This window comes from Vombatus ursinus, unplaced genomic scaffold, assembly GCF_900497805.2.
Source record: "Vombatus ursinus unplaced genomic scaffold, bare-nosed wombat genome assembly UNPS02005459.1, whole genome shotgun sequence".
Lineage (NCBI taxonomy): Eukaryota > Metazoa > Chordata > Mammalia > Diprotodontia > Vombatidae > Vombatus > Vombatus ursinus.
The window spans coordinates 166,257-189,192 of NW_020945237.1; the positions used below are offsets into that span (position 1 = coordinate 166,257).

The 22,936-nt window shown below is 41.7% G+C and overlaps 1 protein-coding gene across 1 annotated transcript in view; it reads left to right on the forward strand.

Annotated features, from left to right (window-relative positions):
• Positions 1–11,649: 11,649 nt before the first annotated feature.
• Positions 11,650–22,936, forward strand: part of TMC2 (transmembrane channel like 2) — a 56,597-nt gene continuing 45,310 nt past the window's right edge. The window contains exons 1-4 of the mRNA XM_027847855.1: positions 11,650–11,681; positions 12,623–13,066; positions 15,378–15,530; positions 19,169–19,259. Of these exons, the coding sequence (XP_027703656.1) occupies positions 11,650–11,681; positions 12,623–13,066; positions 15,378–15,530; positions 19,169–19,259 (720 nt within the window). The remainder of the gene's footprint in view (positions 11,682–12,622; positions 13,067–15,377; positions 15,531–19,168; positions 19,260–22,936) is intronic.

Below are 22,936 nucleotides of genomic sequence, written 5' to 3' on the forward strand. Positions count from 1 at the left end.
TAGTTTTCTCATAATTAGTACTATGGCCTTGGGCAAATCTTTTAATCTCTCTATGTCTCAGTTTCCTCATCTGTAAAATGAAGGGATTCCATCAGATGATTAACCTCAGCCTTCTGATGCTGGAGCATGTAACTTATTTAATTCAGTAATTTAATGAAGCAATTTAATGAAGACAGTATGGGATAGGGGATAGAGAGCCACCTGGGAAGCCAAGAAGGTCTGGGTTCAAGTCTCATCCCTGATACCCAGGGGGAGCCAGCCAACATATAAGTCACTTAACTTCTCACACAATTTTCCAAGACTTGAAGTAGCAGTGATATGGGTAGTCAAGGGAATTGGTCACCCAGGAGTACCCTCTTCCAAACAAATCACAGCCTCAGTCCCTTTCCAAGACAGGGCCCTGAAAATGAAGCATTTCTCTCTTCACCATATTCCATGGCAAGGAAGGGTTACATCTGTGCCATGGACATGGAAAGAAGCTAGCCCACTCTCTCATTCTGAGCTTAAAATAAGGAGCAGATCTGGCCAGATTCTTATCAATTTACCATGTTGATGACTTAGAGTACTTCATTCACCTCTGAATTTCAGGGAACAACTCTGAGATCTATCTACTACGTTGCAGACTTGGGTTGTGACCCACTTATATGCAAGGAGTTTCCACACCCCACACTAATAATATAGTCTTGACAAATTTTGGCTATTTCAGTCTATTCTCATTATTACTCATATTTCTCACTTTGCCTAGGCTTGTGATAATTGCAGACTATTTGCAACAAGGAGGGGGAAAAAAAAGAACAGTGGGAATCATTTAAATCCCCAGCTTTCAAACAGCATAGCTCTGCAGCACCACAGACAGATGTGGGATTTTGAGTGTTATTGTTGTTATTATAGTTTTCATTTAACTTCAAATATTAAAAACAATTGCACTGACTAGTTTGGAGACAAGTTTTGCACTTGTTCTCACATGCTGGAACTGGACCATGATTTATTATCTTCCCTGGCATGTAACGATTGTCTTTGACATCCATTAAGAACCCATGTTCTCGGAAACCAAAATAAGGCAATGCAGAATAATGGCTAGAAATGTGGCTTTGGGGTCAAGAACAGTTGGTTTTCAACTCCCACCTCTGACATATACTAGCTGTGTGACCCTGGGAAGATCACTTTAATTCTCAGTACCTCAGGCAATTCTTTGGGAATAAGTCAGAGGACAGCTGAAAATCTGAAATTGGATTTTTTTTTAAAAGATGGGGTCCCCTTATCTTGCCAGGACTAGAAGTACAGGAAAGGGGGCAGGTAGGTGGTGCAGTGTTTAGAGTGCCCATCCTGGAGTCAGGAGGACCTGAGTTCAAATTCAGCCTCATTCATTTGACACTTACTAGCTGTATGACCCTGAACAAGTCTCTTAACCCTGATTACCTAGAATGAGAAGGAGAAGTAGTAGTAGTAGTAGTAGTAGTAGTAGTAGTAGTAGTAGTAGTAGTAGTAGTAGTAGTAGTGGCAGTAGTAGCAGTAGCGGTAGTAGTTGTTGTTGTTGTAGTACAGGAGAGAAGACTCTGTGGAAAATGACATAGATACTTGAAAGGGGTAGAAGAGGAGCCAGCTGATGTTTGGAAACCATATCTGTGATTCATTGGGGAAGGGAACTTCCAGTGAGAAAACTCCCTCTATGGATACAGGTTAACACCTGCTCTGCAACATAAAACAGCCTTGGAGAGTTGCCTGGATCGCTGGCAGATTAAGTGATTTGCCCAAGGTCAGATAGCCAGTAGGGATCAAAGTCAGGACTTAAACCTTGACTCCTAAGCACCTTTCTATCCCTACACCATGCTGCCTCACCAGCTAAGAAATGTAACACAAATTCATACTAAGTGAAATCATTTCAACTTTTTTTGTTTTCTCCATGAATGCTCAGCAACCCTGGAAGAAGAACAAAGAAATTTGGTGAAGAGGGTTATTCTCTCATTAAGAGATGAAAATTTATACGTCACTTCACCTCTGTGACTCAGTTTCCTCACCTCTAAAAAGAAGATGGTAATAGCATCTATCTTCCTGGGTTGTTATGAGGATAAAATGAAATAATATTTGCAAAGTGCTTTACAAATGTGAAAGTGCTATACAAACGCTAGTTATGATTATTGGCCTGGATCTGCGATCCCCTTGCATTCTGTGATTCTGTGTTTCTGGGTATACCTTGGAATGAAAGGATCTTCTGGGTTGAGTAGAATAGAGTTGAGAATGGAAGGAACCCACTGATCATTCTGCACCCCACCCCATTCAGCCTCATTTCCCTCATCACTTTCACCACACCTGCTCTGGAGCACGCCTCCCCTGGAGGTCAGAGAGCCTGAAAGAGTCCCTTTCTACCCATCTTTTACCAGCTGTTCTTGATAAACCCAAACCTGTTGGCGCACTGGAAAAATGCCCTGAATCTCCAAAGTGACTCTAATAATATAGTAAAAAGAGCCTCAGACTGGAAATTCAAAGGCCTCAATCCACTTGTACCTCTGTAACTCTCCAGTTGTGTCACTGTGAGCCTTGGTTTCTTCATCTATCAAACTAGAGCAATAATACAGGGTGTCCCAAAAATCTCAGTGCAGTCTTAAGTTTTTGTGTTTCTAAACTGTACTGACTTCAGGGATGCCTTTTAACTGTAGTGCCTCCATCTCTGGCTTGTTGTGAGGAAAGCATTTTATAAAGTGCTGTATAAATGAGTTTCTATTATTATCCTCACCATTATCAGCATCTCCTTAATCCCTTAATGGAGCTGGGAAAGGGACCTAGCTTCTTTTCCTGAAAGAGGAATTTCTAGGTCACATACATCTGGGATGGGGAATGAATAGTGGGGATAATTGTATCCCCAACACTTAGCACAGTGCCAAGCACACAGTAGGTGCTTAATAGATGTTTATTAGATTGGATTAAGTTGGATTGAATTGGTTCATGACAAGGTCACTGGATTTGATCAGGGAGGAGAGCCCCTGTGGGTAGAAGACAGTGCTGATGGGGCCAGATGGAGAATACAAGACACAGGAAACCAAGCTGGAGAAAAGCAATGAGGGAAAGCAATTTGGTATGGGGAACTTCTAGTGAGAAAACTCTCTCCATCTATGCAGATCAGCACTTTCTCTGCAACTCTGAGTTTTAGAGAATTTCCCAGGGCACTAGGAGGGCAAGGGGTTTCCCTGAATCACATAGTCACATATAGCAGAGGCAGAACTGGAATCCAGGTCTTCCTGGCTCCAAGGGCATCTACTACACCTGAAGTGTCAAACACGGACCTCTACGTACAGCCCACAACAGTCCTGAGTGCACCCGAACCAGACTAAAAGGCAACTGGGAAATATTTAATGAAGTAAGTAAAAATTCAATGAAACAGAGATCATGTTAATCGATGGCTAAGTCAGTCTGTAGTCCTCGGGGATCCTCGTGTATCTTATAATAATAACAATAATAGCTGGCATTTATATAGCACTTACTATGTGCCAAGCAACGTGCTTAGCACTTTACAATTATGAACTCATTTGATCCTCACAACAATCCTGGCATGTAGAGGTGGGTACTATTATTACCCCCATTTTACAGATGTGGAAACTGAAGCAAACAGACTAAGTGATTTGCCTAGGGTCACACAGCTAGGAAGTGTCTGAGGCTGGATTCGAACTCAGGTCTTCCTGACCTCAGGCCCAGAGCTCTATCCTCTGAGCCAGTTTAGTGGTATCCATTTCTATTTGAGTTTAACACCATTGAATGCTATGCTGCCTTTAGGAATTAAAGCAAAACCAAACAAAAATGGACACCCCTGACACCCATTCCAATAGTCATTTTTCCTTCACTTACCTTAGTTTCTCTTCTTGACATCTCCACTGTCTCCCTCCCCCAGCCCAAGCCCCAGCTCCACTGCAGCCTATGCTAGCCCTCCCAGGGGATTTTTCTTCTCCTTCATTTTTCCCTTCACTTTGGCTGGCTCTTCCACCTATCCTGATGAGGCTTGGGGAGCATGGCTCTGGTATCAAAGTTGCCCCTAGGCATTAAGGACAGGAGATAGGCTGAGGTGCATGTCTGCCTCAGCCAATCAAACTCCCATGATTTTCAAGGCATAATGCCTTCTTCACAATGAAAGAAGGGCCTCACCATTCTTTGAGATCTTATGAAAACTAGGTTGGATTTTTATTTCAAAAGCCCAAGAGGGAAGTAATCAGAATGAGGTTACTTCCTAGAATGTCATTAGAGAAATAGCAAATACATATATCAAATTTTCCCCTTTAGAGTCATTACTGTGGGAATCACTGGATCATCCTATTCCTTCTGCCTATGCTTAACAGAAAAAAAAAGGAAGTGTCATCTTAAAGATTACTTTTATTATGCAAACCTTCAAATGGGTCAGGTCTCCTCCTGTGCCTTGATATAGTCTATTGCTAAATAGATGTAGTCAACAATTTTCTGAGGATGAAAGCCTTCTCCCCTGCTGGCCCCTAAATGCTGTACCATACTATTTCTTTTTTTTGGCTTAGGCAGTTGGGGTTAAGTGACTTGCCCAGGGTCACACAGCTAGTGAGTGTCAAGCATTTGGTCTGAGGCCAGATTTGAACTCAGGTACTCCTGACTTCAGGGCCGGTGCTCTATCCACTGCACCACCTAGCTGCCCCTATGTACCATGTTTTCAATATTAACCCGTGTTTTCTTAATTCCTTTTCCCTGACTTATGGATAAGAGATCATAGCATGATATGATCACAGATTTAGAGCTGGAAGGGACTTTAGAGCCCATCAAGTCTGACCCCTTCATTTTACAGATGAGGAAACTGAGTCCCAGAAAATTGTAATCTGCCCAAGGTAACAATGCCAGTTAGTTGAAAAACCAAGACTAAATGTCACCTGGAGAATTGATTAGATGCTGAATGGGATGATGGTAAAATCCTTCCCTGCTTAAGGAGGGGCTTTATTTGCTCTGGGAAGAGCCAAGAACACTTCCTAAGGCTATGGTAAGAAACAGCTCAGGGTGTAGACTAACAATAATAATTTATTCAATAGTAATTATGGAGCCATGGTGCAGAGTAGTGAGTAGATAGAAAGCCACCCTAGGTGTTGGGATTGTTGCTGTCTATCCTTCATTTTTGAAAAAGACCAATGACATCATGGGGCGATGTCTTGACTTATATGTCAGGAAGATATAGATTGAAGTCCTAACTCTGATACATATTAGCTGTGTGACCCTGGACCAGTCACTTATACTTTTTGTAGCTCATTATAGAGAGAGCTTAAGTTTCAGACATGTGCCAATCTGCATAAGTAGAGAGAGTTTCCTCACTGAGTTCCCTACACCAATAAAATCACAGGCACAAACAAAAAAATAATGACTGAGCAGCTGCTCCTGCAAATTGTCCTGCTAGGCACTGTGGAAATACAAAGATGAATGAAATAAGTTAGGGCGTCACAACGGATGTCCAGGCTGGATTTGCAGTGAGAGAACCTGGCCTTGAATCCCAGTTCTACTACTTGTAACCTTGGTGACCTTGGACAAGTCACTTAACTTTTTCTGGTCCTCAGTTTCCTCATCTGTAAAATGTGAAGGGCTTGAATAAGATGGCTCTAAGGCCCCTTCTAGTTCAATGATCCAAGGACTTAGTACTTGTCTTCTGAGGAATTCCAGTCCAGTAATAATAAAGCAGGGGGGGGCAGCTAGGTGGCGCAGTGGATAGAGCACCGGCCCTGAAGTCAGGAGGATCTGAGTTCAAATCCGGCCTCAGACCAAACACTTGACACTTACTAGCTGTGTGACCTGGGCAAGTCACTTAACCCCAATTGCCTAAATAAATAAATAAATAAATAAAAGAAAGCAGGAACCCAAGGGGGAAAGAATATTTACCACAGCTGGAGAATATCTACCTTCCATCTGTAAAGACTTTCACAAATGGCTTCCCGGAAGTTTTAAGGGTATACGACAGTAGATGATAATAATAACAACAACAATAGCAGCAGCAACTAGCTTTTGTATAGTCTTTAAAGGTTTGCAAAGCACTTTACAAATATTATCTCATTTGACCCTCATAATAACCCTGAGAGGTAGGTGTTATTATTATCCCTATTTTGCAGATGAGGCAATTGAATCTAACAAAGGTTAAGTGACTTGCCCAAGGTCACACAAGTGGTGTCTAAGGCAGATTTGAACTCAGATCTTAATTGACTCCAGGTCCAGGGCTCTAGCCACTGCACCATCTAGCTGGGAACAAGTAAAGTATCATCACCGACTGAAAAAGTTGTAACTGAGTTGGCTCCTCACTCTTCCTCTGTGACACAGGGAAATTGAACTAGGTGATCTCCGAGTTTCCCTTCAACTCTAATGCCCTATGAGTCAAAGCGTATCTACGAGCTTATCATTCCACACCCAGTGGCAGGATAGAGAATCTGATTAAAGGCCATCATGAATGGGGATGGAGCTCTTGGTACAATTGCCCTAAAGATAAGGTATCTTCTATGTGAGGGTAGAAACAGTTAATGACTCAATAGATAGAACTCCATCTTCAGATAATTTGTAGCTTTATGATGCTGGGAAAGTCACTTAGCCTCTGTCTGCCTCAGTTTTTTCATCTCCAAAATGGGGATAATAATAGCACCTTCATCCCAGGGCTGTTGTGAGGATCAAATGCAATCTTTGTAAAGTGCTTTGAAAAGCTTCAAGTGCTGCATAAATTATTTATAAATTATTAGTCTAAGTGAGTAGATGTGACTCATGGTTTTTCCAAAGACAGGGAGACCTGAAAATTCTGAAGCCTGAAGAAGGGTAAGAAGGCACTAGAGTTAGCTAAATGTGCCTATGGGTCATAAATGGCCTTTGATGCCCAGTTGGATCCTACTCTCCTGTAACTTCTGCCAAATGAACAAAGACGGTGGTTATCAAAGTTCATAATAATAATCCCACCTCAGACACCTATTAGCTATGTACTTCCAAGTCACTTAGTCTCTGTCTGCCTTGGTATCTTCATCTCTAAAATGGGTATAATTATTACACCCACCTCCGAGGTTGTTGGAAAAATATGATGAGATGATGTGTCTTAAGTACTTTGCCAAATATAAAGCACTACATAAATACTATTACTATTATTATTATTATTATTATTATTATTATCATCATTACATACATTTGTGTAGTATTTTAAGACTTACAAAGTGTTGTCCCCAAATACAAAGACAAATAAATGTGACAATTATTATCCTCATTCTAAAGATGAGGAAGCTGATACTTCAAGAGGTAAGTGCCTTGTCCAAGGTCCTGTAAGCTAGAGCAAACACCAACAGTTGCTCTTAGGTTGTGATCTGATAAGGCAGATTTAAAGCACCCAATTTCATAGTAATTCTGCCCTTGGAAGGGTAGTTATGAAACATAAAAATGGCTTTTGATGATGGCCTCTAGTTAGAGAAAATTCTCTAACATGGGCTAAGGGGTTCGGGCTCTTAGCCCTGGTCCAGGAAACATAACTCTCCCCTATGTAGCTCCAAGAGCTGTGCCACATCCTTATGCCATAAACAAATGGCCAAAAGGAAATGCAAAGGACAGGTCAATCACAAGTGCTTATGACACAGAAGACTAGATCAGTCCTGTGAAGTCTTTAACAGAATAAAAGACTAAGCTTAGAAATACATGCCAGTGACACCCATCTAAAGTAAGGCAAAGGAGGGGGGCAACAACCACTAGTTCCCCTGTGTTTGGGTTCCCCTCTTTGGAATTCCAACCACCTGAATAAATGCCCAAGATTAATTCTTATTTAAAAAAATAATAAAGCCTTAGCTTTCACCTCTCCAGTGTCCCTTAAAGAGGCATGAGGAGGGGAATTCAGATGTTCCATCACTGCTTCCATGGTCATCATGATTCTCCATGGGTAGGGAACACCCCACCATTGCCTCCCTTTCTAGGTGTCCTCTCTCATCTTTTTGAGGTCTCCTTTTAGTCTGATCTCCGTCCCAAACCACGCAATGTTTCCTTGTCTCAAAAGAAAGGCAAAAAATTACAAATCCTAGAAGTCTGGGCAGGTCCAGGCCATTCTTACCCATATCTAGGGGAGACATTACTCTAGCATGTGTCAGATATAGGTCTCTTTGACTCCAAATCACTTGCTGTCATACCATCCTGCCTCACACTACTCCTGGGTTTAGGAGTCCCAGCCACATTAGTCCTGTGATACCTCTCCCACCAAGAAACAAATACGCTGCCAAAACAGCAGAGGATCTAAGGGGCTCCCTAAAATCCATGGATGAGTGGCAAGGAGTGTGTGTGTGTGTGTGTGTGTGTGAGAGAGAGAGAGAGAGAGAGAGAGAGAGAGAGAGAGAGAGAGAGAGAGAGAGAGAGAGAGAGAGAGAGAGAACCTCAGGCATGACAAGCAGAGAGGGCATGAGCTTTTATCTGAGTCAGAGCACTGAGTGAGGTCTAATTGTTCTGCAAAAGCAGCCTTAAAAAATCCTGCTCCCAAAGATACACAAAGTGAGATAATAGCTAGGAAAGCACCTCTAAAAAGTACAAGGTACTATATCAACAGTAAAGAGAGTAAGGCTGAAGTAGGCTTGAAGGACATGCCTCTAGAACTGGGCAGCCTGCTCCTCTGACTCTGGTTTCCATCCTGTAATTAGCTGTGTGACCCTGGTCAGACCATTTCATATCTCTGAACCATGGTATCCTCTTCTGTAAAGGCAGGGGCTGGGCCACATGAACTCTAAAGTGAATCCAAGCACAGCATCTATGCTCTTATGACTCAGAGTCATCTGGAATTAAGGATACACTTGCATAATAGACCTGAGAAAGTCACATCGTGACTGCAGAGGGGGATGACTTGAATCAGCCAGAGCTGATAACTGCATGAGAGTCTCTTGTTGGAAATGCTGGTATTTCGTGTTCTGAACAGTCAATGCATGCTAGTTCCGTTTCTATGACCAAGGGATTTAAACAAGAAGAAGTATGATAGGGAGGGAAATTATTATTAATTAAAAGTATTCAAATTAAGGAAAAGCTTTGAGGGACTGCCTAGAGATAGGAGCTAGCACTTACATAGGGCTTGAGGGCTTGCAAAGCATTCTTCATATGGCATTTTGTTCAATCTTCACCACCCCCGGGAGGCAGTGTGGTACAATGGGTAGGGAACTAGACCTGGGGATGAGTCTTGCCTCGAACCCAGACTACCTGGATAACCCAGCTCTGCTTCAGTTCTTCGTCTATAAAATGAAGGACTTAGATTGGATGACTCTTAAGGTCCCTTTTTTTTTTCTTGACTTGCAGGAGCCCAATTATTCTGCTTCCCTAGTTTCATGAAGAAGTTCAACAGCTCAACTTTGGGTAAAGGGGCTTCTACTCCAGAGGATTTCTTCATAGATTTCTCTCTGTACCCAGCCCAGCTTCAGGCAGCTGATATCCAAATGGTTCCCACTCTCAGGAAATATGCAATGTTTGCCTAAACAATCACAATCCACAGGTAGGAAGGGAGGCCAGAATAGAATTCTCATGGAAAATAGGCATGTAACCAGGGTCAGCAGCTAGGTGGGACAGTAGATAGAGTGACAGGCCTGGAGTCAGGAAGACCTGAGTTCAAATACAGCTTCAGATACTTAACAGCTCTGTGACCTTGGGCAAGTCACTTAACTCTGATTGCCTCAATTTCCTTATATGTAAAATGAGCTGCAAAAGGAAGTGGCAAGCCATTCTAGTATCTTTGCCAAGAAAATCCAAATCAGATCAAGAAAAGTTAGACATGACAAAACAACAACAAACCAGGGGGAATGGGTTGAAGGATCTTTCTTGCTGAAATCATCCTTTTTCCTCAAGACATTGTCTTTCTCTGTGGAAAATCCTCCCTGATCTCTTCCCATCCTCCTCCACAGAAGCAGCCTCCTCTCCTTTGAATCCCTAGCTGACATTTCCAATAAGCTTTATCATATTTTAATTTATCATTATGTACATGTCTTTTACCCTGATGGGGAGAACAGGAAATGGACGGTCTTTCCTCTTGCAATATCCAGGATGACCCAACACACTGCCTGGCATAAATTAGGGCCTTATTAAGAATATACTGAATTGGGGGCAGCTAGGTGGTGCAGTGGATAGAGCACCGACCCTGGAGTCAGGAGGACATGAGTTCAAATCCAGCCTCAGACACTTGACACTAGCTATGTGACCCTGGGCGAGTCACTTAACCCCCATTGCCTTTTAAAAAAAATAATATACTGAATTGAATTGGATCAAATTGCGCTTCACTGGTGAATTAGAGGGAAAAGAGTGAGAGGAGGGATGCAGCTTGCTGTGCCCATCCTCCTAATTCAAGGCAGTCCTTGAGTCAAGTACAATAGCAGTTTGACCCAAGGTTCAGTTTGAAGAATATTTTGATGTTCTAGTTCAAAAGCAATAGAAAAAAATCTGATTGATTGAGTGTGTGTGTGTGTGTAATGGGTCTTGACCTGTAATTCCATCTGGACAAAGGGATCCTGGATGACAAAACTCTTACTGATGCAAACGGGCATCTCTTCTGAACTTACTCTCTTGGTACACTTGGTCCCTCTTCAAGACTATAAGTCCCAGGGTAAAACAGCCAACCTGTGTCAGAGGTGGGGCTTGACCTCAGGTCTTCCTGGCTTTGAGGCCAGCTCTCTATCCACTACACCACACTGCCTCTCAAGCATTCTATATCTAGATTGTGGATGTTTATCTCTTTTTGTGGGCAGGAAATATGTCCATGTCTCTGCTTTGCCTTAAACAGTCCCAGGGTCTGATACTACCTGATTCCCTTTGAAGATGCCTTTTTCTTGCCACCATGATATCAATGTCAGCATGCCCATACTAATTCTTCATAAAGAATTGTCCACATCTACCTGCTCACCCCCAAATGCCCTAGACCAGTGGTTCTCAAACATTTTGGTCTCAGGACCCCTCTATACTCTTAAAAATTATTCAGGACCTCCACCAAGGAACTTTCATTTGTGCAGGTTATATCTTTTACTATATACCCTATTAGAAATTAAAACATCCTGGTCTTACTATTAAAATATTTTTGACCTCACCAACCTCCTGAAAGGGTCTCAGGGACTCCCAGGGGTCCCTGGACAATACTTTTGCATGCACTGCTTAAACATCTGCTTTGTTTAGTCTTTTCAGCAGAGTGGTATAGGGGAAAGAACATGGGCCTTTGAATCAGGAGGGTCCTAGGTTCCAATAATTGCCCTGACACTTACTGGTTATATGACTTACTGTTTATATGGCATGAAGGTTAGAAAGCAGGAACTAGAGAACCTGCCTTGGAGTCATGATGATATGGATTCAAGGGCCACTTCTGATCCATACTGCTGTGTGACCCTGGCAAGTCACCTAACTTCTAGGCAATAACAGGTTTTAAGTCATTTACATTTTAAGGCAATGAGTTTATTAGACTGTTTCCTGAGATAAAGTGTTGATAAAAGATTGGAGGGGGAAGGAGCTGATGTTAAAAAAAAAGATGAGGAAACTAAGTGTCTGGGATGGGGAATGAGGAGACTCCATCAGGGAGGGAAAATTGCATAAGATGGAGGCTGGGGGTGAGAGGAGGAGAGGCTACTTGGTAAAAACGGCTCTGATTTCACAATTCTGTCTAGGGCCAGGTCTAAGAGGGAAACTTCACTGAGTTAGATCGGCGTCATGGCCCCAAGCACACACTGGGTGTATACAATGTGAGTCCTTCTGAGCTACAGCTCACATAGCCAGGCAGCTCTGAAGAATCTATCCCATTAACAAGCTTCACAAGAGCCCATTCCAAATGAACAAAATATTGAGTAACTTTGGGCTTAGGCCACCATCTGTATCACCATTAGCCCCCACCCCCAGTGCTTGAAAGATAGTTTTATTATTAGCCCATTCTTCTTAAAGATATGGATATTCTCATTCCCAGTTTTAAATATGGCAGAGAAAAATTTTTTTTTAATTTTTAAAAAATTTTTTAAAAAAGTTGGCAGAGGTGGAAACATATTTGGAGCTGGAAGGTAACTTAGAAATCATTTAGTCCAACCCCATCATTTTACAGATGAGGAACTGAGGCCAAGAGAGAATGAGGTCACACAGGTAAGTAGAAAAGCCAGGATTTGGACCCAGGTCTTTTGACTCCAAATCTGCTCTCTGTAGTGAACAGAATGGCACTACAACATGGCACCTCTCACAAATGAGAGGTATCAGAAGTAGCATATGAACTCACACCTCCATGTGGAGACAAGATAGTTGAAGGAAATCCAGCTTACAAGGAACAATACTTTGTCAACTCTTGAAAAAGCCTGACCAAATCATTATCCCCTTCAGGAGGGCTACAGGAAGGAAATAAGTAACACTGACCTGGTGAATCACTTGCTTCATCTGAACTGTTCCTCACCCTGAGCAAGTAGCTATGGGACTGACTGGCTGGTGTAACTTACCCAGGGTGTCTAGATGACTTTGAGGCAGGGCATGGATTTGGATCTTTTGCATTGGGTTCATGCTTTTCTTGGCTTTTCACTGAATAAGGTTTCAGCGACTCAAAACTTTCTAATAAAAACAATGAGAATGTGCTACTTGCCACCACATAGGTAGAAAAGTCGCTGTGACCCCTGGGCCTCTTTTATCTTCTCTTCTCCAATTTCGTCAGAGGAAATTGGAGAACTCTGCCCAGTGCAATGAGCAGATTCCCCATCCCAGAACATGGGGTGGGCTGGTGCCTTCTTTGTCCTCTTCTATCCTGTGCAGATTTGGTGGACGGGAAGAGAGCCTCCAGAAAGCCAAGCCCCGAGGCAGAGGCCACACGAGACAAGCCACGGTCTCCCTCCAACAGGAAGAAGAGAACCCAGGAGAGCAGAAGGGAAGGAAAAGAAGGAGGCAGTAGAGAAATCAAGGCCAGCACCCCCCAACGGAAGAACAATGTCCGGAGGAAGCAACGGGAAGTGTTTGGGGAAGAAGAGTGGAGCAAAGCAGAGAAACCTTGGAATGGGAAGAGGAAGAGGGACCGGAAGGCTTCCCACAGAGAACAGGAAGAAGCCAAAAGTAAAGAAAAGCACATTCAGAGGAAGAAAGAGAAGCAGCTGAAGAAACACAGGTAGGGTGTTTTGCCTCCAAACTTAACCTCATCCTCGGAAGGGGGTTCTTAACCAGGGATCATGGACCCTAAAGAGTTGGTGGATAGATTACAGGGGTCCATGAATTCAAATGGGAAAAAATTCCATTTTTATTTTCACCCAGCCTTTGGTTTCCTTTGTCCTCTTGTGTATTTTATCTTACTCATTTAAAAACATCCTTCTGAGAAAGGGTCTGTAACCTTTACCAAGCTGCCAGTGGGGTCGACGGCACAAAAAGAACGAAGAACCCCTGCTTTAAAGGGAGGGACTCCCCCTCCTGACTAGGAGATGTTGAGGAGGCATCTTGACACTTATTCAGCCTCAAGGACTCTGTTCCTTCTCTCTGCTCCTTTGGGCTACTTGCCTCTGCTTCATCCTAGGCAAAATACAAAAGGAGAAGGAAGATGAAATTCTCTTGTGTCAAATTGATGGTTGTTAGCAGCTCTGAAAAGTTTAGGGAGAACGTAGATAAAACTAATGGTCAAAATAATCTGTGAACTTCACCCATTCATTCTCTCCCCACCCCCAATAGCATATAGAACCATGCCAACACTTAACTTACCAGAGATCAATGGAACTTCAGCCAGAAGGGATAACCTTATCCAATCTTCTCTTTTTACAGATGAGAAAACCGGAGCCCAGAGAGGCTTGGTGTTTTGCCCAAGGTCACACAGGTCAGGAGGATAGGATAAGGTTATAGATTTAGAGCTGGAAGGGACTTCGGAGACAATTTAGTTAAACCTTCTCATTTTTACAAATGAGGATACTGAGGACCTGCACAGTTAAGTGATTGCCTCTGGTTACCTAATTAATGTCTCAGAAGTAGGGTTAAACCCAGCTCTCTCCCAGTACCTTTCCTGCTACAGGAAATAATTCCTAATGACTGGAATTATCCAAAAGTGGAAGTCTACTGGTGTTCATCCTGTCCACCAAATAATTAACCTGTATTTATTTTGTGTATATTTTGTGTGTATGTGAAAAGCAGTATGGTAGAGAGATCGGGTTTTGGAGCCGAGAAGATATGATTCAAATTCCACCTCTGACACATTGGGGGAGCTAGGTGACACAATGAATAGGCTGAGACTAGAGTCAGAAAGACCTGAGTTCAAATCTGTACTCAGACACTTCTGACTATGCAACCTTGGGCAGGTCACTTAACCTCTGCTTGCCTCTGTTTTCTCATCAATAAAATCAGGCTAATAATAGCACCCATTTCCCAGGGTTGTTGTGAGGATCAAATGAGATCCTAATTGTAAAATGATTAGCACAGTGCCAGGCACATAGTAAATGCAATATAAACATTAGCTATAATTACATTAGCTGTGTGACCCTAAAAAGGTCACTTAGCCTCTCAATGCTTTGGGAAAGTCTTCAAAAGTATGAATTGCATAGACAATGCACTGGCAGAGAATTTCATCATCTAGGCTTTACCAATATCGATAAAGTCACAGGTCCAGTGCCTATCCCTATATGTATACATGTTGTCTCCCTGATAGAATGTATGCTCTTGAGAACGTGGCCAGTTCCATTTTTGTCTCTGTGTCCCTATTACCTAACACAGCACCTGGCACATAGATGTCACCTAAAAACCTTCTTGTTGATTGATTTATCGGCAGTAGGTTCACTCTCCTTGGAATCTGAAAGCATGTGCTGAATGGTCACTTAGCAGCGGTACTGTCCAGATGATTTCTTCTCAGGGATGGGTTGGACTTCGTAGCTTCTGAGATGCTTTCCAACTCTAAGACGCTGCGACTCCGGGTTCAATAGCCCTGGAGAGTCACCGATGCCAAAGAACCCAAATAGATCCCAAGTCACACAGGGCAATGGGTTGTTCTGGGACCTGGAAGGAATCCTACGCTTCCTTCCCAACCTAGCATTACTAGGTGGCAGTGACGGGGCACAGGAAATACAGATGATGTGGGGTACGTAACACAGTGAGTAGAGCACTGACCTTGGAGTCAGGAGCCGTGGACTCAAATATCACTGCAGAAACTTCTGAATTGTGTGATTTGGGCAAGTCCCACAGAAACTCAGTTCACTTCAGTTTAATCCTCACTGCCTCAGTTTCCTCATCTGTAAAATGACGACAAAAACACTTGCACCACCTTCTCTACAGGGGTGTTGTTTGTAAACATTAAAGCACTGCTGAATATGTGTGACGTGATTATTATGATTATCTCTTTATTCCTTAAGCGCCTCAGGTCCCTCAGAGTCTGACAACACTATAAAACAAAAAGCCCAGAGTAGGTTTTTATTTTTAATTCTCCTCTCTATCTGGAACTTTTCTCCCAGCTCTTCTCCATCAGTTCCCAACTCCTCAGATGAGGAGTCCATTGCGGAAGAAGAAATGGCCCGCATCATGGAACAGGTTGAAGAGAAAAAGCAGGTCATAGCCACCATTCGAAATAAGCCTTGGCCAATGGTGAAAAAATTAGAAGTTCTCAGGTAAAGCAGAATCGGTCCTCTTTCTACTTGGGTCCCTTCTCCCCTCTCCCACCAACTCCCTGCCAGGAGCCACCAAAGTCAGAAGGAATTAGAGGGTTCCAAAGCTGGCTGTGTGTGAGGATTCTGAGAGGAATCCCAAGGTTCTTGACCCATCCTTGGGATGAGCCCAAGGCCTCCTCTGGGAAGGAGACACTATCTCTTTATTCTCTATACTCCAGCCCAGAGGCTGCCTCTGAAGCAGCCCAGGGGCCACACAAAGACATTAGACAGAACACGGCCTTCCTCACAGTGAGGGATGACCCAATGCAATCAATGGGCAGTTAAAGATCTAGAAGTAATATATGGCCTAGGCCTCCTACCATTGGGTTTAAAGTCTGATGGATGAAATGGGACTACCAAATGGAAAAAAAAAAAGTTAATATGTAAAATAGTAGATACGATCCAATATTATGTCATATTGACCAACTTCCGGTATCCAAGACCACCTCTTTCCGTTTAATAATCCATATTTCTGTAACACTTCCAGGGTTACAAAAGCTTTTCTCAGAACACCCACATGAAGGGAGTAGGGCAAGTATCATTATACCCATTTTACAGGTTAGGAAACTGAAACAAAAAGTAGTAATGTGACTTGCCTTGGGTCATTCTTGGTGGGTGAGGGTAGGATCTGTGATTTTACTGGTTTAGGGAGCATCCCAGAGAGGAAACTCCCTCTACCAACACCATTCAAGTATTTACAAACCCAGAGTGTTGCTGGAACACCTAGACATTAGGTGACTTATCCAAGGTCACACAGCAGTATGGCTCAGAAGTGGCTCTTGAATCCACGTGATCACGACTCCAAGGTGGTTCTCTAGTTCCTGTATTCTACCCTCTATGTCATATAAACTTTCTACCCCCATGTCATCTAAACCACAAATCATATAACCAGTAAGTGTCAGGGCAATTATTGGAACCTGAGACCTTCCTAACTCAAAGGCCAGTGTTCTTTCCCCTATACCACTCTGCTGAAAAGACCAGACAAAGCATGTGTTAAGGGCAGAGTTGCAAAAGTATTGTCTAGAGAGCCCTGGGAGTCCCTGAGACCATTTCAGGAGCCCAGTAAGGGCAAAATTATTTTAACAATAATAGTAAGATGTTCTAATTTCTATTATGGTAACTATTAATAGAGATAACCTACATAAATGTAAGTTGTTTGGGGAGGAGGGTTCTTAATAATTTTTAAGAGTATAGAGGGGTTCTAAGACCAAAAAGTTTGAAAACCACTGGTCTAGGGCATTTGGGAGTGGGAAGGCAGATGTGAACATGAGAGTTACCTAACAGTTCTTCAGGAAGAATTGAGTCTGGGCATCCCGACATTGACATCATGGTCTCCAGAAAGGAGTATTAACAATCTAAAGGGAATCAGGTAGTGTCAGACCCTGAGACTGTTTAAGGCAAAGCAGAGACATGGACTTATTTCCTGCCCACAAAAAGAAATAAATATCCATACATCTAGATATAGAATGCTTGAGAGGCAGTGTGGTGTAGTGGATAGAGAGCTGACCTCAAAGCCAGGAAGACCTGAGGTCAATCCCCACCTCTGACACATGTTGACTGTTTGACCCTGGGACTTACAGTCTTGAAGAGGAACCAAGTGTACCAAGAGAATAAGTTCAGAAATGATGCCAACTTGCATTAGTAGGAGTTTGCTCATCCAGGATTAGACTTTTTCTGCTGAGTCCCAGGAGGGGTAGAACTGGTCAGCCAACAGTCAACAAGCATTTATTAAGCACCTACTGTGCGTCAGGCACAGTGCCAAGTGCTGAGGATACAAAGGTAAAAGATCGTCCCTACTCTCAAGGGGTATTGAGTCCAATGGAGGCGCTTACAGTCTAATGAGAGACTAGAAGCAATGGACGAAAGAGGAAAGAGAAAACTCCTGAACAGTAAGAGCTATCTCAAAGGGGCTGCCTCAAGAGTCGGTGAGTTCCTTCTCACAGGAAGTAGTTAAGTAGAGGTTAGATGATGGCATCTTGTAGAGGGGACATGGATTCACATATGCCTTAGACAAGATGGCCTCCCAAGTCTGAGATTCTGAAATGATGTCAAAGAGAAATCCCAGACTATGTCTGCAGATCCCTTGCGGCTTTCTGCTTCCATGTCTCCCCAACACACCCAGTTCTTTTATAGGTTTCTGAAAAGCTGACATCAGAGAAGTAGCATGGTCCATCAACAGGCATTTTTTAAAGACCTACTATGTGCCAGACACTTTGCTGGGTGCTAATGATAAAAAGACAAAGCCAGAAGTGTTCCTGCACTTCTGTCTCTCAGGCAAGCAACATATACATATATAAGCATAGGAAAATAGGCACAAAAGCCATGACATAATGGAAGAGCACTGGACTTGGAATCAGGAAGACCTGGAATTCAAATCTGCCTCAAATACTTACCAGCTGTGTGACCCTGGACAAGTTATTTAACTTCTGATACTTGGTTTCTTCATCTATAAAATGCAGGTGATAATAATAGTTCCTACCTCACAGGGTTGTTGTGGGGATCCAATGAGATAGCACATGCAAGGGTGTTCTAGAGACCTGACTGTTAAATTTTCAGGATGAGCAGATACACCTCAGAATTCTGCAATCTCTACAAATCAGGGCCTGATTTACTGTTTTGTTGATTGTCTAGATTTAAGAAAGTGTTCATGTAGATCAATGTTAAAAGTGTATACATACTTGCTCCCTCCCCAGTCCAATTGTTTAACACCTATCCCTGTACTGCTATATAAATATTGCTTGAGCTCAGATGTGCAGTAAAAGGGTCAAGGAATCAAGTCATCAGCAAGACTATAGGTTTGGTGACTGAAGGCTGCTGTTGCTGCTGTTGCTGCTGATAATGATGATGATGATGATGATGATGATGATGACAGCAGGTAGGTGGCACAGCGGATAGAGTGTGAGACTGAAGACAGGAAGACTTGAGTTCAAATTTGACCTCAGACACTTACTAGCTGTGTAACCCTGGGCAATTCACTCCACCCTGTTTGCCTCAGTTTCCTCATCTGTAAAATGAGTTAGAGAAGGAAATGACAAACCACTCCAGTATCTTTGCCAAGAAAACCCCAAATGGAGTTATGAAGAGTTAGACATGACTGAAAAACTGAACAAAATTATTATTACTATAAGCTGGCATTTACATTTACATACATTTAAAGTTTGCAAAGTATTATCTCATTTGAGTTTTTCAAAGCCTTTGCCTTTGGTGGTACCAATGAAAATGCCACCTTTGTGCCACCAATGAAGACATAAAAAGAGAACTCTTTGCCCCTATATGAAAAAGACCCTGGTTTCCATGTCCCCTTTGCTGTTTAAAGACGTGTGTGTGTGTGTGTGTGTCTGTGTGTGTGTGTGTGTGTGTGTGTACTAAATCCAGAATATTTTCCAGCTTGACCTCCATGGATGTATATGCATACCCTCAAATGCTCTGACCTATTGGAGATTATTTAATAGATGAACTGGTTCATATCTTTCTCATCTAACACATGCACAGATATTAAAGCTCTGTTGTTATTATTAAGCCACCTGCACACCCTCATAGAGCCTATTTTTTTTTTACGTTTGGTTTTTAATTAAGCACCTGCCCTATTTTTTAACTAGGGAAGCCCAAGCTTTTGTAGAGAAGTTTGAAGGAGCATTAGGAAAGGGAAAAGGCAAGAAATTCTACGCCTATAAAATGATGATGAATAAGGTATGTGCCACACCAATGAGAAGTCAAGGGGAATGGGGCCGTTTGGGGTCTGGGTCAGTCTTGTCTTTATTCAATCATGACAACTCCATTGTGAAAAACTTATGTTCAAAGGTATTAGGGAAGCCCATTATCTATACAAAATCTCTAATCCACACAAACGCTTCTCAGCTGGTAATGACAATGATCCCCAGCCATTCTGATGCCATATGCTGACACAGAGTGCTAATGCCTAGCTCGGGGTCACACAATGAGTTGTTGACAGCGATGAGAAGTGGATCCAAGCTCCCCTTTACTGCTTCCATGCTCTGTCAATTTCTTTCCCCTTCTCTGCTCAGGCCAGTCCTGTTAAGGTATACCTCTAAGGTATAGGAGACTTGTTTTTCTCTCGAACTCATTGTTGGGAAATTATCTATTACTTGAAGGGGTGAAGAGTTCTTCCACTCGTTATAACCTGAGGTGGGGGTTGGGCCGGGAATTAAATCTTATAGGCAAGAGATTCCTAATCATTTCTTTATGCCGATGCTTCAAAGTCTCAGTTGGGCCTCCTGGCTTGACTGTGTCCCTTGTCCTATCTCATACCTGGTCATGTAGAATTAACGGTGAATTTTAAAAGGCCTGCTATAATTATTTTGGGCAGCTAGGTGGCACAGTGGATAGAGTGCCTGGCCTAGAGTCAGAAAGACCTGAATTCAAATCTACTAACTGTGTGACCCTGTCAAATTATTTAATTCTGTATGCCTCAGTTTCTTCATCTGTAAAAAAAATAAAATGGAGAAGGAAATGGCAAACCGCTCTAGTATCTGCCAAGAAAACCTCAAATGGGGTCCTGAAGAGTAGAACACAACTGAAATGACTGAACAAGAAATAGTTGTGCACATGGAATTTGTTTCCTTATGCTATTCCTATAGGTTGCTGAGCTGTAGTAAATAGAAAGCCAGCCTCAGAGTCCAGAGAACCTTGGCTCAAGCCCCATCTGGGACATATATCGCAGTTTCCCTAGGAAATTCTCTAAGACTATAAGAGGCACTACCAAGTGCAGATCTTCATTGGTTGAAATAGTTGCCTCACCATCCATACACCAATTAAATCAAAGGTCTAAACCAAAAAATAATCATAACAATCCCCACTCATATACATACTGTCCCTGGATTTGTTACTTCTGTTTTCATGGTGAGATCTTTAAGGCACAAGGAACATGCTCAAAGTCTTTTGGACTTGTGATCTGCTTTGTTGAATTAAGCATATTCTTGAAACCTATGTTAAAAGTTGGGGTAATGTTTGGCTTCTGGATATGGACTTAAATTGGTGCTCTAATCTTTTCTAATGGCATAGAATTAAGTCAGTAAGTGAGCTAGAAATGGAGATACCCCATAAAAAAATTTACTGTCACTTTTTACCAAATGTGAGATATGATAATAATAAATGATCAGGAATAATCATCCAATATCAATGCAAGGCAACAGATAAAAATGTCTGCAAGTGATTTTTAAGGAATATGTATTTTGAGTCAAAAATTCAACACACTTCCAGGTCACAGTGAATAAATGGTCAAAGAATATACAATGACAATTTTGAAAAGAATAAATATCAACTGTTAATAATCACTTGAAAATCCTCATTAACAATCAAAAAGATATTAATTAAAACAATTTTAAAGTACCACCTTTGGTTCTTTACCAGCAAAAGCAATGAAATCATGAAAGTCAAAGCCAGAGGAGATGTGGAGAAATATCACTAGTAGAATTGCTAATATGTAAAACCTTTTGGGAGAGTAATCTGGCAGTACATGGAAAGGTTACAAAACTAATCATTTTCTCTGATTTAACACTTCCATCATTGAAAATATTCTGAAAAACATAGCAGCATTATTGTAACTGCAAAAATCCTGGAGTCCACCTAGAGTCCAACAGTAGAGAAATAATTAAATAAGTTGTAATAATAATAATGATAATAATAACTAACAACTATGTAGTATGTTAAAGTTCTTTACAACTATTATCTCATTTTATCCTTGCAACAACTCTGGAAGGAAGGTACTCTTATTATCCTCACCTTACAGATGAGGAAACTGAGGTAGATAGAGGTCAAGTGACTTGCCCAGGGTCATATAGATAGTAAATGTCTGAGGTAGAATTTGAGCTTAGTTCTTCCTGACTTCAGGTTCAGCATTTTCACCACTGTGCCACCTAGCTGTAGTGGTACATTAATATAATGGAATACTATAAAATATAATCAAAGGGATATACAAAAATCTTTTTTGAATTCTGCTGGTTAGTTTTGCAGAACTTTTTCTTCTTTTTCTTCTTTTTGTTTTTGCTAGGCAATGGGGTTAAGTGACTTGCCTAGGGTCACACAGCTAGTAAGTGTTATGTGTCTGAGGCCCAATTTGAACTCAGGTCCTCCTGACTCCAGGGCTGGTGCTCTATCCACTGTGCCACCTAGCTGCCCCCTCTTCTTTTTCTTCTATATTTTTTATAAGAAATTGCTCTGTGGAAGAAAGAGTAAGGAAGGATACACTGGGAAATGTAATTAATGTAAAAACAAAAGATATCAATAAAATTTATTTTTTAAAAGAAATTATCAAAAGCGAAAAAAGCAGAATCAGATGTACAAAGTTCACAAAACTACCACCACCTAAAAGGAAATGTAAATTAGAAGGAATGGACAAAGTATCCTGGTGGAGACTTAGAGGGAGAGACTGAAAAATTCTTAGAATATTTTATGCATTAAAATGACTGTAAATGTAAATGGTTACTAGGCAAATTTATTTAGTTTTATTGATAATCACTGTCAAGTTTGTAATAAATCATCTAAATTTTAAGAGCAGGAATTGCTTGTATATTGAAAATAATTTAACACTTCTAGTGCCTTAGACATAAAAACATTTTATGCCTTTTTTAATTAGATTAAAAAATTAAGTCAACCTACATTAACTAGACTCTTAGCATGCGTGAGGTAATATTCTGGGCACCAAGTGCACCAAAAAAATAAAAAAAGAATCTATTCTCTGCTTTTATGGATCATATAGTCTAGGAAGTTGGCCTTGGGTCTTGACAAACAAGGAAAATTTTAATAAAAATACAAGGTTAGAATAACTCAGAGGGGAAAAAAACTGCCTTCTGCAGAGCTGCACAAGCCTGATTTGGCTAGGGTTTTATTCTCTCAGCCAATCAATGTCTGTGTCTGGTAATAAAACTCAAATATTCAAACAGATCTGGGATCTTATGTAAATGTTCTCTGCAATGATACAGATTACAGCCCATCTGTGTTTCCCATCTTCTTGTCCATGGCCTCCCATAAGTTCACTGAAGGTGGTCCGCCTGATTCACTGGGGACCTCCCTCATTTAATTCGGATTTTCTATAGCACCCTAAGGTTTACAAATCACTTTTCTCATAATATTCCTGGAGTAAGGAGCTCAAGCATCACGAGCCCCATTTTAAAGATGAGAAAGCTGAGGATCAGAGAGGTGGCAGTTAGCAACTATGACACAGTTAGTAAGTGTCACAGACAAGATTTGAACCCAAGTCTCTTCTGACTGCAAGTCCAGCACTCTTTTCAGTGCACCACCCTGCCTCTCCATCATAGAGCAATCCTCATTTTTTTCCAATTGGTTTGAGATCCCACAATGATAAGAATTCAATCACATCACAATATATTTTCTAAAGCTGTATTTGT